This window comes from Lissotriton vulgaris, chromosome 12 (genome assembly GCF_964263255.1).
Source record: "Lissotriton vulgaris chromosome 12, aLisVul1.2, whole genome shotgun sequence".
Lineage (NCBI taxonomy): Eukaryota > Metazoa > Chordata > Amphibia > Caudata > Salamandridae > Lissotriton > Lissotriton vulgaris.
This window is the reverse complement of record NC_141700.1, coordinates 154139968-154156338: the sequence shown is the minus strand read 5'-3', so window position 1 is coordinate 154156338 and position 16371 is coordinate 154139968. Positions and strand designations below refer to the sequence as shown.

The following is a 16371-nucleotide window of genomic DNA, read 5'->3' as shown; positions in this document are numbered from 1 at the left end:
CCCCTAGTGTTACTTGTTTATCTCTGCCTTATTTGTTTAAACTACGACTTCTCTCTTTTCTTCAGCTGGCTTTGGTGGCATTTCTGGGCTGGGCAACCTTGGCATGGGCTCTGCTAACTTTATGGACCTACAGCAGCAGATGCAGCGGCAGCTCATGTCGAACCCAGAGATGCTGTCCCAGATCATGGAGAACCCACTGGTGCAGAACATGATGTCCAATCCAGATCTAATGAGGCAAATGATCATGGCCAACCCTCAAATGCAGCAGCTGATGGAGCGGAATCCTGAGATCAGCCACATGCTTAACAATCCAGAACTCATGAGGCAGGTACGTGTGAGACATATGTATTCTGCAGTGCTCATCTTGGAGACTATTTCAAGAAATTGAAGATCTTTCTGCTAATAGTGGGATTCCCTCCTAATTATGACATTCCTTAGACATGGCGAAAGCTTTTCACATTTTTATTTCTGTATTATGATTAATCTTTTTTTACGTAGTACTATAGGCACCATTTTATTACAAGCTGATGTCAAAAGAATGTGTATTTTCCATCATTGGATTTTATCACAATTCATGAACTGCTGACTCCAACATGTGCTGTCCCATCATGCATGAAAACAGTTTTTCCACCACACAACAAGTAAAAATTCCAAACACTGCAAAGGCTCTCTTTATTGAAGACCGGGTGCATCATTATAATTATTAGGCCCATGGGCACAGTGGTACCAACATAGCTCTTGTGAAGGCTTCATCCTCCCTTCCTCCCTCAAATGTAACTAACATCCAGGCTTCCTCTAGCCCACCTACACCGTGTATCCTTAAATTCTCTCCTCCATACTCTATTTTGTTCTGTCTCAGGAGTGGTTCTGACAAAAACACTGCAATTTTGTCTTCCCTTAATTTGTAAGGGTGTTTGTTATGGAGTTTCCAAATTTTTTTAATTGTACAGCTTTTTTACTAGTTTTGGTTATTTTTCCCCCTTTTTAGGTCTTGCACCTGGCGACGCAGCGGTCGCCAGCAAGACTTATTGTAAGCGACTTGCCTGCAAAGTGGTACAGACCGGGGCAAGTGCAGGCGATTGGGGTCTGTGGACGCGCTTGCTTCTAAAGTGTGATTCAATTTCACTTTTGCTTTCCAATGCGCACGCACGCTCAACTCGCTCAACACACCTTCACCCTTATAAATATAAAAGAACGTCACAATGTACAAAACTGCTTTCACACTGTGAAACCTGGCAAGCAATTTTAATTTGCTTTAGCTGTGCAAGGGGAAGAGATGCGACAAGCAGTTTACGGTGTTTACCTTATGCCGCACAACATGAGGAGCGAGGGTGATGCGCCATCCAGCATTTCACACATCGCTTTCTCCTGCTCTGCTTCACACGTGCCTGCCTCTTCCACACCTCCAAGGCTGCTCGCAGAATGCAACCCGTGCAGCTCAGAGGAAACGAGTCCTCCGACTGCCAGCCCGCCCCCTCCCCCTTACACACTGGCACGCACACCCCATCCATTCCCCCATTTATTAGGTCTCGCCTGTCAATGCGCATGCGCATTGAGCTTGCGAGACTATGGGGGCTTAAACAGACTTTACCAACTTGCAAGTCGATGGCGATTCCTTGCAGTGCCCGTGAAATTCAAGCTCAATGCGCATGCGCATTGACATTAAAAGCGCGTGCACATGCCCCCAGCCGCCTGCCTTTCATGTCTTTTCCCTCAGCCGCACTCCTCCCACACCCCCGCTCCGCCCCTTCCCCTGCCTGCCGTGTCGCATTTCTTCAGGGCACCTCCCCTCATCAGTTCCCCAGCAGCATCTGTTCCCCAGCCTGCCGAGAGCAGCTCTTCCTGCTCCGCCCTCTCCCCACTCTCTCTCCCCTCACGACGCCCCTCCCGCTCCGCCCCCTCCCCACTCTCTCTCCCAGCACTCTAGCACTGCTTGTCTAGCGGAAGGAGGCTCAAGACGCAGCTTGCCTCTTGTGTCATACACCTATGCATCACCGCTTACAGTGCGGCTTCTTTGGTTGCAAGTCGCCTCCAGCACAGCCCCTGCCCGATAGCTTTGAGTCTCTCCTAACAATCTGTTGGCGGAAGCCTCTGCTCTCCACACCGATTCCTCTCACAGAACGGGGCATGTTTCCGATGGCGCCCATAACAAGGATGCTCCGCCAGCAGCTCTTCCCCGCCCCACTCTCTCTCCCAGCACACCTCCCCCTCGCTCCGCCCCTTGCTCTCCGCCCTCTGCCTCCCCAGCTGCCAGCATTCCACACTGACACAGCCTGCCGAGAGCAGCTCTTCCTGCTCCGCCCTCTCCCCACTCTCTCTCCCCTCACGACGCTCTTCCCGCTCCGCCCCCTCCCCCCCAGCACTCTAGCATACAGCACGGAATTCAGGCATCAGCTGGACATGCGGAAAATTGTCCAGATTCTTATAGCGCAACTTGTAGAGATTGCATAAACTGCTCGGTAAAGAAAGAAAGTTACACACTATTTTGTTCTGCAGCTCTTCCCGCTCCGCCCCTTGCTCTCCGCCACCTGCCTCCCCAGCCGCCAGCACCTCCCCATATCCGTTCACCAGCAGCATCTGTTCCCCAGCCTGCCGACTCTTAGTCGATCAGCCTATAATCCACTTTACAGCAACACATCGCCCATAACAAGGATGCTCCGCCAGCAGGTCTTCCCCTCCCCACTCTCTCTCCCAGCACACCTCCCCCTCGCTCCGCCCCTTGTTTAAAGCTTGAAAATACATCCCGCCTCTCCTCCCCCTTCCTTCCCTCACCCCGGCTTCTTCCCACCCTCCTCCCTTTGCCAGAGGACATCACGAGAGCCGCTAACCCTCCTCCAGGAGCCAGATGATGAGGGAGGAGACGCACAACTGCGGACCTCTCCTGCTGGCACACGAACAACGTCACCTTCTTCACTCTTCAGCACACCAGCCATATTTTTGGGGGACTAGCCAGAGTTGTTAAAGTTGAGCTATATGTACTGTGAAGCCAATGCAGACAGCGGCAAAGTGGCTTTGAACAAAACTCAAAACAAGTCACTCTCACTAGGGTCCGCAAGGCTTTAATGTCGAGAAAGAGTGCCCGCTCTAAGAGCTGAAAAAATGGAACAACGTTTGCGTTCACTCAAATTCTGTGATGCTTCTATCCACAGCTCGAAAAGTTATTTATAAAGAAAGAGACATCTCTCACTTTCCTCTCGTTCCTGCCAGCTGTCACCTCCACATTCCATATCCTCCGTACTTTTAATTTTGAATCATTATGTTGCCCTCCTTCTCCGTAACTCATTCTTTCTCCCGACTTTTCTTCCCTTTACTCCTTTGTTATCTACTCCCAACGTACTTCTCTCTTCTAATTTCATTTAATAGGTCGAGCCTGGTCAGCCCATGCACTGCTATGCAAGGTGTGCTGTATTGGAGTATGGACTTGAAGCCCTGCCCACTCTCCCCCCCACCACCACATCCACCACCGCCACATCCACCACCGCCACATCCACCTCCAACACCACCACATCCACCACCACATCCACCATCACCACCACATCCACCATCACCACCACATCCACCACCGCATCCACCACATCCACCATCACATCCACATCCACCATGATATCCACCGCCACATCCACCACCGCATCCACCACCGCATCCACCACCACATCCACCACCGCATCCACCACCACCACATCCACCACCACCACATCCACCACCACCACATCCACCACCACCACATCCACCACCACCGCCACATCCACCACCGCCACATCCACCACCGCCACATCCACCACCGCCACATCCACCACCGCCACATCCACCACCGCCACATCCACCACCGCCACATCCACCACCGCCACATCCACCACCGCCACATCCACCACCGCCACATCCACCACCGCCACATCCACCACCGCCACATCCACCACCGCCACATCCGCCACCGCCACATCCGCCACCGCCACATCCGCCACATCCGCCACATCCGCCACATCCGCCACATCCGCCACCGCCACATCCGCCACCGCCACATCCGCCACCGCCACATCCGCCACCGCCACATCCGCCACCGCCACATCCACCACCGCCACATCCACCACCGCCACATCCGCCACCGCCCCATCCGCCACCGCCACATCCGCCACCGCCACATCCGCCACCGCCACATCCGCCACCGCCACATCCGCCACCGCCACATCCACCACCGCCACATCCACCACCGCCACATCCACCACCGCCACATCCACCACCACCACATCCACCACCACCACATCCACCACCTCATCCACCACCACATCTACCGCATCCACATCTACCATATCCACCACCGCATCCACCACCACCAGCACATCCACCAGCACATCCACCAGCACATCCACCAGCACATCCACCAGCACATCCACCAGCACATCCACCAGCACATCCGCCAGCACATCCGCCAGCACATCCGCCAGCACATCCGCCAGCACATCCGCCAGCACATCCGCCAGCACATCCGCCAGCACATCCGCCAGCACATCCGCCACCTCATCCACCACCGTCCCACCACCACCACATCCACCAGCACTTCCACCACCAGCACTTCCACCACCAGCACTTCCACCACCACATCCACCAGCACTTCCACCACCACATCCACCAGCACTTCCACCACCAGCACTTCCACCACACCCACCACCAGCACTTCCACCACACCCACCACCAGCACTTCCACCACACCCACCACCAGCACTTCCACCACACCCACCACCAGCACTTCCAGCACATCCACCACATCCACAACCACCACATCCACAACCACCACATCCACCACATCCACCACATCCACAACCACCACAACCACCACATCCACAACCACCCTCCACATCCACCCCCACATCCACCACCACCACCATCACCACCACCGCCACATCCACCACCGCCACATCCACCACCGCCACATCCACCACCGCCACATCCACCACCGCCACATCCACCACCGCCACATCCACCACCGCCACATCCACCACCGCCACATCCACCACCGCCACATCCACCACCGCCACATCCACCACCGCCACATCCACCACCGCCACATCCACCACCGCCACATCCGCCACCGCCACATCCGCCACCGCCACATCCGCCACCGCCACATCCGCCACCGCCACATCCGCCACCGCCACATCCGCCACCGCCACATCCGCCACCGCCACATCCGCCACCGCCACATCCGCCACCGCCACATCCGCCACCGCCACATCCGCCACCGCCACATCCGCCACCGCCACATCCGCCACCGCCACATCCGCCACCGCCACATCCGCCACCGCCACATCCACCACCACCACATCCACCACCACCACATCCACCACCACCACATCCACCACCACATCTACCGCATCCACATCTACCACATCCACCACCGCATCCACCACCACATCCACCAGCACATCCACCAGCACATCCACCAGCACATCCACCAGCACATCCACCAGCACATCCACCAGCACATCCACCAGCACATCCACCAGCACATCCACCAGCACATCCACCAGCACATCCACCAGCACATCCACCAGCACATCCACCAGCACATCCACCAGCACATCCACCAGCACATCCACCAGCACATCCACCAGCACTTCCACCACCAGCACTTCCACCACCAGCACTTCCACCACCAGCACTTCCACCACCACATCCACCAGCACTTCCACCACCAGCACTTCCACCACCACATCCACCAGCACTTCCACCACCAGCACTTCCACCACACCCACCACCAGCACTTCCACCACACCCACCACCAGCACTTCCACCACACCCACCACCAGCACATCCACCACATCCACAACCACAACCACCACATCCACAACCACCACATCCACCACATCCACAACCACCCTCCACATCCACCCCCACATCCACCACCACCACCATCACCACCACCACCACATCCACCACCACCATATCCCCCAGATCCACCACCACCAATTCTATATGTGTGTGGCTCTCTGTGTGTGTGTGTAGGTTCAAATGCAATGTTCTTGAATGTTTGTCACAATAAAATACACTGAACATAATCTTCACCAAAGTTATTTACAAACGTTTAAGCTATTGCCATTATAAATTAAATAAATTATTTAAGTATTAATTATTTACAAACATTAAAACCAATTGTTATTTGTAATATCAATACATCTAAGTCACGTAAATACAAAACATGTTGCATTACAAATGCTATAGGTGTCACATTTGCTAAAGTTATAACTATTGGCATTGTAAATGACAAAGCTATTAATTTAGCTATTTTCAAAAACACATAAATAAAAAAAAATCATTTACAAGACCAATAGCTCCAACTTTTCTAATGCGAGACCTATTGCATTTCCAATGCTTGTTCCTATGTCCTACCTTAGCGCTGGGCACCGCGTGTGTGTGTGTGCGCTCTGTGTCTCCTGGTGTCGGGTACCTTTCTGTGCGCGTCCTGCTGCTGTCCACGCGGTGGGGGCTGCCTCAGAGTGTGCACGCCGCTGCTCTCTCGCTCAGTGTCTCGCGGTGCGCGTGCAGAGGCACTAATAGCAGGCAGGCGCCCTTCTTCGCACCCCGACCCGCAGGAGGAAGGCAAGAAAGGAACCTCAGCAGGAGGCGCTACAGAAGCTTCTGCCCACAGCAGGGTCCCAAGCCCATGTAAAGCCAGTGAAGAAAGTCTGAGCTGCAGCACCTACAGGTGGGAAGAGCACCGCCAGGAGAGCCTCTGGGCTAGACACATTGGAAGCCCAGCCGGAGTGCTGCTGTAGGGTGCTGTGCTAGCAGCCTCCACCAAGTACATTTGTGTGACACATGCCTGTCTTTTCTTTAGCTCCTGTTTTCATTACAATGTTATTTTTTTTACATTTATTTAGTTGTATTGGTCTGCATAGGGTTCGAGTAACAGGCAATACACTTCCCGTGAATTGCTGTTCCTGTGTACAGAGTTACAGTCTGGGTGTCTGTGTTGGCGCTCGGTGTGTGTCTGTGTTGGTTGGGTGTGTGTCTGTGAGTGTTTAGGACTTCTGTTAGAAAATATCTTTCTCTCCATAGTTCCCAGAGGAATGTGTCTGAAATTCTTTATCTCTTTTAGCAAGGCCATTCTCTCTCCACATCATTTTCAGCTTCCACTTTTGTCCGGCGTGTCTGTCGTGCAAGGCCCTTTTTGTTGGCAGGTTTTGTAAATTTATTTGAATTGATGAAGCCGATTTCATATATCATTAAGTGTCATCACAGTTCTATCATTTATTCTGGATCTGCTTGACTGTTAGCTGCAGTTTAAATTTCTACATTTACATGCTGGCCTGTACACTTCACAGTCAGGAGTAGACAGAAGTTCGGTACAAGAAAACTGGGGTCTCTCTGCAAGTCATCACACCCTTTAAATCACAATGCTGTCTTTAAAATCCAGTTATACAACATTTTTTGTCTTAGAATGTGTTTCCAACAAAGTACAAGCAGCATGTTTATTTCCACACTACAGATCCCAGATTCAGCTTTCAAGTCAGTGACTGAAAGATATTTTCAGTCACAGGCAGCAAAACATTGAAGTGTCAAACTGGTAAGTGATGGGCTTTTTCCCAGCTTTGGAGCCCCCAAGAAGAATCCACCCAACCCCCCCCCCCCTCCGAGAAAGTTTCAATTCTATTAAGGACTCTGAGGCGAGGACTAGGCTATTCTTTCTCCTTTATTTCCAACCAGCAGCCTTAAAAACAACAATAAACAGTTATGACTTCATACCCCCTAATCCTCGCCTCCGAGTCCTTAATAGAATTGAAACGTTCCGTTACAAAAGCTTAGAAATGTTTCATTCTATGTCAGGACCTGGAGGCGAGGATTAGGCTTGTTCAAAGCTTATCAACCACTAGAGCCGCTATGGAGGAGAGTGGCTTGAAGTAAAACCTCTTAAAGGTAGAGTCTGAAGACCAGTCCGCTGCATTCAAGATGTCCTCCAAGCGGTCTCCTAGCATGAACGCCTTGGATGCCATAGCACCTCGCGTGGAGTGGGCCTGAAGACCTTTGTATTGATGCCGTCCTCTATCATCACCCAACTGACCCATCGTGCAATCGTTTGGGAGGAGACCGCTGAAAGTGCTACTGTAAGGCAATCGGGAGCTGACGTTCCCCATGTGGGCAGACGTCTTCAGTCATGGCCTCATAAGCTCTGATACATCTGACGACACAGAGCTTAGGATGATTGGGGAAAGACGGACAAGATATAACCCGTGATTGGGTTTTGGTGCGCCAGGACACATGGAAGGTGACCCCACCAGGGGTGAAGGACCTCCCGAAGATGTCCAGGGCTCTGACATTCGAGATCCGTCTACAGGACACCAAACATAGCAACATCGCCAGCTTCGACGTAAGCTGCTTCCACGTCCAGTATTTGTTATTGGGCCACTGCGACAGCAAGTTCAAGACCTTTTTCACATCCCTGAGAACTGAATATCGTGGTTCAGGAGGAAGAGAAAGACTAATACCCCGGAGAAGCTTCCGCACAAGTGGATGAGCTCCTTCTGGATGATCTGCCACCACGAGTGCCCTGCTGAAATCGCAGAACGGAAGGTGTTAATCGTTCTATAAGCCAACCCTTTCGAAGCCAAAGAGGTTAGAAAATTCAAGATGTGAACAACATCAGCCCCCACGGGATCCAGACTCCGCTGCAGACACCAAACCATCCATCGAGACCAGACTGACCTGTAGCCCTTGACCGTACCGTCCGCCCATGCTCTGGAGAGGAGCTCCGCAGCGTGGCTCGATAGTCCCGGGACCTGCCATTGAGCCCTGTAATCCGCCATGCCATCAAGGATATCGACTTGTTCGCTATCAAGGATGATGGTTGCCCGATGGTTCAAGTAGGAGATGAGGGAGCTGGTGTAGACTGATTTGAGAAGCCAAGGAAAGTTCAATCCGAACTGGAAACCAGGCTTGCGCTCTCCAGACCGGGGTGATCACCACCAGATCCTCGACTGTCGTCAGACCTGCGCCATCAATCACATTAACATGGCGAATGGGGGAAAGGCATAACCTCTCTCCTGTGACCAATCTTGAAGGAATGCATCGGTGGCAACCGCCCCAGGGTCCGGTCTCCAGCTGAAGTACCTGGGAAGCTGGTGTTACACTTGGCCCTTTTTGGCAGGTTCACCCCTAAACTTTTTGCCTTTTCTGTGACCTGATATTAATAGTTTTTGGCCTCTGCGCACTTCAGCATTGTGGCCCAGTGTAAAGTGCAGACGCACTGAGTGCGTGTGGTGAGATTGGCCTGCCCTCCCATAGGAATGCATGGGAGCTATGCGGTTCCCTGGTCATTCCTGGTATGAGAGGAGTGCAGGGGCGAGTTTAGTATGTATGAACTCGTGAGAATAAATGCTGTGCAATGGTGTGCGCAGATATATGGTGACTCATTGAGAAATGCCACTTTTAGAAGTTGGCATTTCTGTGTGTGGTGTCTGCCTGCCTGATGTGAATTGCATGTCTGGCTTATGATTGACTGGTGCTGGATGGTGTGGGTGGCTCCCGGAGCCAGGATGAGTCTCCTCAGTGGAGAATAGGGAGATCTGCGTGTAGATGGGATCGAATAGTTGCACCTTGAACCTGAATAGGGCTGTACCTTCCCTCCACAATGCTTGCTACCCCCCCTGTGGTGTTGGATCCCTGTGCCCCCATCTAACACAGGAGAGAGGAGCTGAGCAAAACAAAGTGCTCCAAAGCTCCTAGTATCCCTAAACCCTGTGCTGTAACACCTAGAGAAATGAAGTATAAATATAGGTCCTGTTACCCCATGAAAGTGTTCTGTTGGTGCTTTTGGGTGCTGGTCCTGACGCTGGGGGGGGTTGCTGCTGGGCTCCAGGAGGAACCGCCACAAGGGACTGCCTCCCTGCTGAGGGCCCTGTGTGCTGGCCTGCCTGAGCCCAGCCTTGTGCCCCCTGAACTTTGCGTTTATTTTGAAGAGCGCTTTTATTTTTAATTTATAATAAGCCCTTTGCTACCCCGAGGAGCGCTGGGGTTTTGCAGCTCGGAGTTGCACATTGCGGGCAGGGAATCCCGAGCTTAGGGATTCCACAGCATTTGCAAAATCTTGAAAGCAGGTGCCCACCCTGTGTGTTTGCTCCGGAACCGATCGGGTGCCCACCCCGCATCTGTGCCATTTTATTCAGCGGTACTTTATATACCTAGCGGGTGCTCACCCCACAATTGCCGCCAAACAAAAAAAAAAATCACCGCCGCAGCACCGATCGCCGCCGCAGCACCGAGCGGCAAAGGAGGACGCCACCAAGCCAGGCAGTCAGACCTGTGCCGCCTGACTGTGGGCGGGGCCTGTTAGGTTCCAGTTCCGCTTCCCCTTGGTGGGGAAGCAGTGCAGCACCTCGCGGGTTGTTTGGAAGTCCCGGCTGACACGGAGACCATACCGGAAGTGGTGGAGGCTTGAGCAGGGCTCTCGTGAGTCAGGAGAGAGCCCCGCAGTCCCAGAAAAGTCGGAGCGTTGCATGCTGCATGTCCGCCGCCAGGAAGAGGAGACCCAGGCCTGCCACAGGGCAGAGCAAAGGAGACCGGCGGCGCTGAAGACGCCCGGAGAGAGGAGACCGAGAGATAGTCCTAGGTGAGTGGGACGTTGCCCCCCATGGCCGGTCCTTGTTCTTCTTGAGCAGTCCCGCAGGGCAGCGGACCACTCCAAGGTTGGGGGGCATTTGTTTTCAAGAGTCCCCTGAGTGGGGCTCCCAGGCACAGTTATGCCTGTTCTCCCTGTGACTTCCCGGAGGAGCCACAGTGGCGGGCCGCTGCAACGTGGGGCATCTTTTGGTGTTGGAGCCCCAGGAGGGGGGTTCAGGAGGCACCGCAGTGCCAGCCCCCTATCTCCTCTGTTGCGGGCAACTGCAACGTTTTGGGGCAGTATTATTTCCGAGAAGCCCCAGTGAGACCCAGAGCATGGCCCCCGAGCCCAGCGCCATTCTTACATTGAGTGCCCACATTTCTGCCTGCACAGCTGCCCAGTGAGTAGTGGACAGCTGCTATTTTTAGGCCTGACCCTTTGCGCATATTTTGGGAGACTGCTGCATTGGCATTGCCAAGCCCTGACAGTGCGGGACAAAGGGCATTTGAGCCCAAAGAAAAGGCCAGTTGGCCCAGGTCCAGTTCAGTGTGTTGCACCCCCGCTTGGGGCACACTGTGTTATGCTGGGTACTGCCTAATGTATTTATGATAATGCCTATTGCGCAATGCGTTCCCCTAATCCAGTGGTTCCCAAACTGTGCACCGTGGCTCCCTGGGGAGCCATCAAACCTAGCCAGGGGAGCCTCGCACCAAGCATTTTAATGCATTTAATGTTGAAGTGTCTGTTGGCGCCATTTAAACCAATTAGACTTAAATGCATGATGTCTGATTTATCTATACTACTATTATAAAGAGAGAACACAAACCTTTGAGCCAGGTAAACTCGGGAACCACAGCGCCAATCCACACACCCGATACATCGTTGAAAATGTCAGGGTGTGCAGATGGACATAGGTTATATAAAATAAAAATTAAATGTAAAATTAAAAATGTAACTTAAAAAAAAAAAAGTAGTCCCCTGGAAGTAGCGCCGGCCACGACGTAGCGCTGGCTGCGACGTAGTGCTGGCCGCAACGTGCGTGATGACGACGAGGAGCGGTGGACATGAGCGCGGGGAGGAGCGGCGGACAGGCGGGGAGGAGCAGAGAAGAGCAGTGGACAGGCGGGGAGAAGCGGTGACGAGCGGCGGTGAAGTCAGGAGTGCGGGGAGGAGCGGCGGCTCTGGTAAGGGAAAGGGACACGTAAAATGTCGGGGCGGGAGGGGGCCAGGCGGGAGGTGGCTCCAGGACACGGACAATGTCGGGGCGGGCGGGGGCCGGGGCGGGTGGGGGCTTGGCGGGCGGTTGGCCCTGAAGCCTCATTGCCCCCAGACAACGTCGGGGCGGGCTGCTAGTAAGTGACTAAAGCTGTAAACGTAGTGCTTAATTGATGGCATGTTGAGGGAGATGAACTCCTTATTACACTGGCTCCCCACGTTCCAACACTCCGAAAGTAAGCAGAAGATGCCTGATTTCTTTTGTTAGACTCGTTAATAGTTTCGTTTTTTTTCCAAGTGCATTTTACACCATTGCAAGTTATCAGGAAAGTACAGTTGTTGTGTTAATTAAACACAGGCCTGCTCTCTCTGAGCACTGAGAAGTAAAACACCATATACGACATAATGGCAATATTTGGAAGCAAGAAAGAGGGACGTTTAAAAAAATATATCGGAGGAATTTATTTTACTTGCATTGATTTGGAGGCAATTTTAGGGAGGAGACAGCAAAAATAAAGCTGTATGTGGTTTAAAAAGTCGTGAGTCACCCTGCTGAGACAGTTGTTTTGGCACTTAAGACATGTGTAGAAATGGAAGTGCATGAAAATATTCTTAAGGCGCAGAAACACTTTGCCAATGGAGCCTACATGCATTGGAGTGCTATCTAGCACTGTAAGTGGGATAAAAAAAGTTTGAGAGGGTACTCTAAAAAAGGCACAGGCAAAGTAGTGTAACTACGAATATTTTATTAGAGGTGCCGACTTAGTAATACGAAACACCCTGCGTATAGGATTATAAAACCTTCAAGAGCTTCATCCCAATTATTTTCAGGGAGAAAAATGCAAGTACTCCTGAGGCCGGGCTTGCATACCTCCCACCCTCCCCAAAAAGTAACAGTGGGGAGCCACAGGTTCAAAAAGTTTGGGAAGCACTGCCCTAATCTGTTTTATGCCTCATGATTCCTACATGATGGACGCTTGAGGGTGGGGCATAAGGTTCTCCTACTGTGTTTATGCCTAATGTGATAATGCTGAGGTCATGATTGCGCCAGTAGTTACTGGTTGTGCTCTACCGTTACTCTTTGTGCTACAATTAATGGTTGTATTCTACATCTATAATTTGTGCTACAGTTAGGTAATGTTCTACATTTGCTAATTTCACTTTGTGATGGTTCTGACAGTGGCCCAATTGGCCCTGTCAGGTGTATATAATGGGGGCTCTAACTCTACTGGGCATTTTGAACTTATTTGCACCTCTGCACTCCTGTGGAGGTTCCTGGTGGCATTTTTGTCCCTGCTGTTGCTGCTTCGCACCGCGTCCCTGCCGCTAGCCTCCCCCCGCCGCCGCCTTTCTAAATCTCGGCGCGGCCGCTGTGAGGGGGGGAACTACCCTTCCCAGCATCCCCAGGATGCCGCACACGCCTGCTACGCGCCCAGAGGCGCATAAAAATCATCGAGAGCCCCCGCGTCGCAGGACGCGCGCAGCCAGCGTCGGGCTAAGCCCGGGCCGTCTGCGGCAGAACGAGGCTGTGCTGGGCCACTCTACTAACATCAAAATAACTAAGCATATTTGTGACTCTTTGCTTCAAGTGGCCATATATAACGGTGGGAGCTCATGACTACCCGAAATGGAATTGGGAGAAAGGGTGGGGTCGGGGGGAGTGTCACGGGAACGCTGGATAACTTCATTATAAGAGCAGCCAATGTTCTTGAACACAAAATTGCCCTGACTGAGAGACGTCTCATTAGAACCACTGTATTTGAGACTGTCATCTATGGGGGTGATAGCAACTTCAGTTACACCTCAGCAAGTAAGAGCGAATGATGGGGTAAAATAACTTGGCACCTAGTGACGAAGGTTCCCCTTCTGTTACGATAAATTCATCTATTACGCAGTGACTGTGATGAAGAGCTTGAGTCCAGCGAGTTAAATGGGGTTAGCGCAATTAGCGGAAATATACTACTCCCTATGACTAGATCCACTAACAGTAATAAAAAATATCAAGCAGACAAAGCTATTGCTGTTAAAACCCCGGAAATAAATAGAAAACCTAGAGTAAAAACAGCGACAATAAAAGATGGGAAAATAGGAACTAAACAAAAAGTTCCTAGGAGGGTTAGTATAGCGGAGCAGACCTCATGTATATTAGAACAAACATCGCCCATAGCCATCTATAAACCAAAAAATTCCGACACTATCCCGCTAGGGTATGTAGCCCATGAGAAGGATATAATGGAAAATACAGAGGGTTTCTTGCTTAAAATGGAACACCTGGTCAAATCACTCATGCTGCCCCTCATAAAAGGATAAAAGCTATTGGTGAGAGACTTCTAAAACTAGAAGAATCAACGCAGGCCAATAATGAGATGTTGAAGAGGCATTCTGAACCAATATTGGCTCTAAGTACAATGAGTTCAGCTAACATTTTGGGTAACACAAAGAAAACATTCCCAGCGCCCTGCATAAGCAAGGCTCATTCTTTAATGCAATCAGCCAATAGAATCGATCCAAGGAGTACCTGCTCAGCAAATGGGTCCCTAGGTACACAAGGGGAGGAGAGGCAGGGTATAGAGAAAGGCGCACAGACAAAGGGATTAGGAAATAATGGGAACCAAGGGAAGGCACGAGAACCAGGGGCAGAGGAGGGCGTAGGCAAGGGTCCATTTGACAAAGTTAAACGATTGAATAAACACCCACGTATTGACTTGCTGCCAGAATCGTTCCCCTACACTGTTTTAATGGAGGTCCCAGAACTGGAAGAGGGTAAACTAGAAAGTTACTCAAAATTGAAGAATAAAGTCAATCATTGGTTGAATAGGCATAGACCTATTCCGCCTGTTCTGCACGTTGAAATTCTGCATGTTCGCAGAATAAGCTGGGTGGGACACAAACTGAAGGAAAATCAAGGGGACTGTGTTCTAGTGAACTTCAGGGACAGACTGGTGGTAAAATAGATCTGTAGCTTTGATAGTGGAATACAAACCGTAGACCTGAGGTATTTTTATCCCCCACCGCCCCCAGTCCGACACAATATTTACCCAGTGGGCATGCAGGGAGGGATTCGTAGGGACTTGCATAACAATTACTTTAACATCCCTACCTCCAACCGCTTTGACATCTTTTGTGCACAAGAGGGCCTTGAAGGAGTAGATTGACGGTGCCAGGAAATCTCCACTTTGAGTGCTCCTTTTTTTTTTCCCCCATGTGTAGTAAATCAGTAATCAAGACAAATGATGAATTAGACCCATGCCCATCTATTACATTAATTACTCTGGATGGGGGGCTCATAACCCAGGTGGGCAGTTAACTTCAGGGGATCGTACGACGAGTCAGAATGGACTAATAGAAAAACTGAATACTGCAAGCCATGTTCCAAAAAGTGTTGTCCCAAAGAAGAAAAAGTTAAAGAATGGAACTTGGTCAATAATGTTTTGGAACATTGCAGGCATAAAATCTAAGCAGACTGATGTAACTTGGATGAAACTGGCAAATTAATTTGATATAGTTAATCTGCAGGAAACCTGGGCAAAGGAGGCTTACCACCTTAATGGGTATAAAACCTTTTTCTCCCCGGCTTTAGACTCCGCTTCGGGCAGAGCTAAAGGAGGTCTATGTACCTATATATCAAACCTCCTGATATGTGATAAAATAGAAGCTCCTGTCGCCAATAAATACTATCAAATGGTACAGATACACAGTAGTAAGAAGAAGTGCCTATTGATTGTAAACTTCTATATTAACGTACCAGCTGAGGTTCTGGAGGCCGTGATGAACACTTCTCTACAGACCTCAAACATATGATGTGCTGGAAAAATAAGGAAGTCCTTACAGTCTGGGGAGGGGACTTTAACTGCTTATTATGTAGAACAAGAACAAGGGGCATGTTGTACTCTTCTGGACAGGGAAACATGTTTATCACACTTTGACCATACTAGCTGTGGAAATTTGCTAAATGAAACCTTGTTCTCAAACGATATGTGCTTCGCAAACAAAGCATGTCAACCCGAGGTTCATTTTCGCCCTACATTTAATGGGAGAGGATCATTCTCTATAATTGATTTTATTCTGTTCAATTCAATTCAAAAATCTTTATTCGATTTACAGTAATTCATAAAAGCACATATACAGTTATATAATCCATAGGAAATAAATAACAATTGATAATATTTACAATCAGCAACAATGATTCAGATTTAAACATTTTCCATCATTTTTCGGGAGCAAACTGCAATTTTAAAAAAAGTGCAAGTGCGACAAATTATCTCCTCATTGTCTAGTGCAAGTAACTGGTAAGATTGATCCAGGGTAATTGGTCTGTGTTTTTAAAAAATGGAATTAAAAGCTATTTGGTGTATTTCAAATAAAAATTTCAGGAAAAGAAAAAATGCAAGTCATTTTGAGTACTTAGCCCATTGCAGGGGCAACTTATTTTATCTGAGCTTGAATGATGACCATGGAGAAAGTTTAACAGATATCTAACGGAGCCAACCCTTAATCGAAACAGGAGGCTTCTTTCCCATTGAGTCATTGGTAGGATTAAATACAGGGATAAGTGATATCTAGGT

The 16371-nt window shown here is 50.5% G+C and overlaps 1 protein-coding gene across 2 annotated transcripts in view; it reads left to right on the top strand.

Annotated features, from left to right (window-relative positions):
• The window catches only part of UBQLN4 (ubiquilin 4), a 105392-nt gene that overhangs the window by 51440 nt on the left and 37581 nt on the right, over window positions 1–16371 (top strand). For both annotated transcript variants that reach the window (XM_086947649.1, XM_086947650.1), the window contains exon 4: window positions 66–328. In XM_086947649.1, the coding sequence (XP_086803775.1) occupies window positions 66–328 (263 nt within the window). The remainder of the gene's footprint in view (window positions 1–65; window positions 329–16371) is intronic.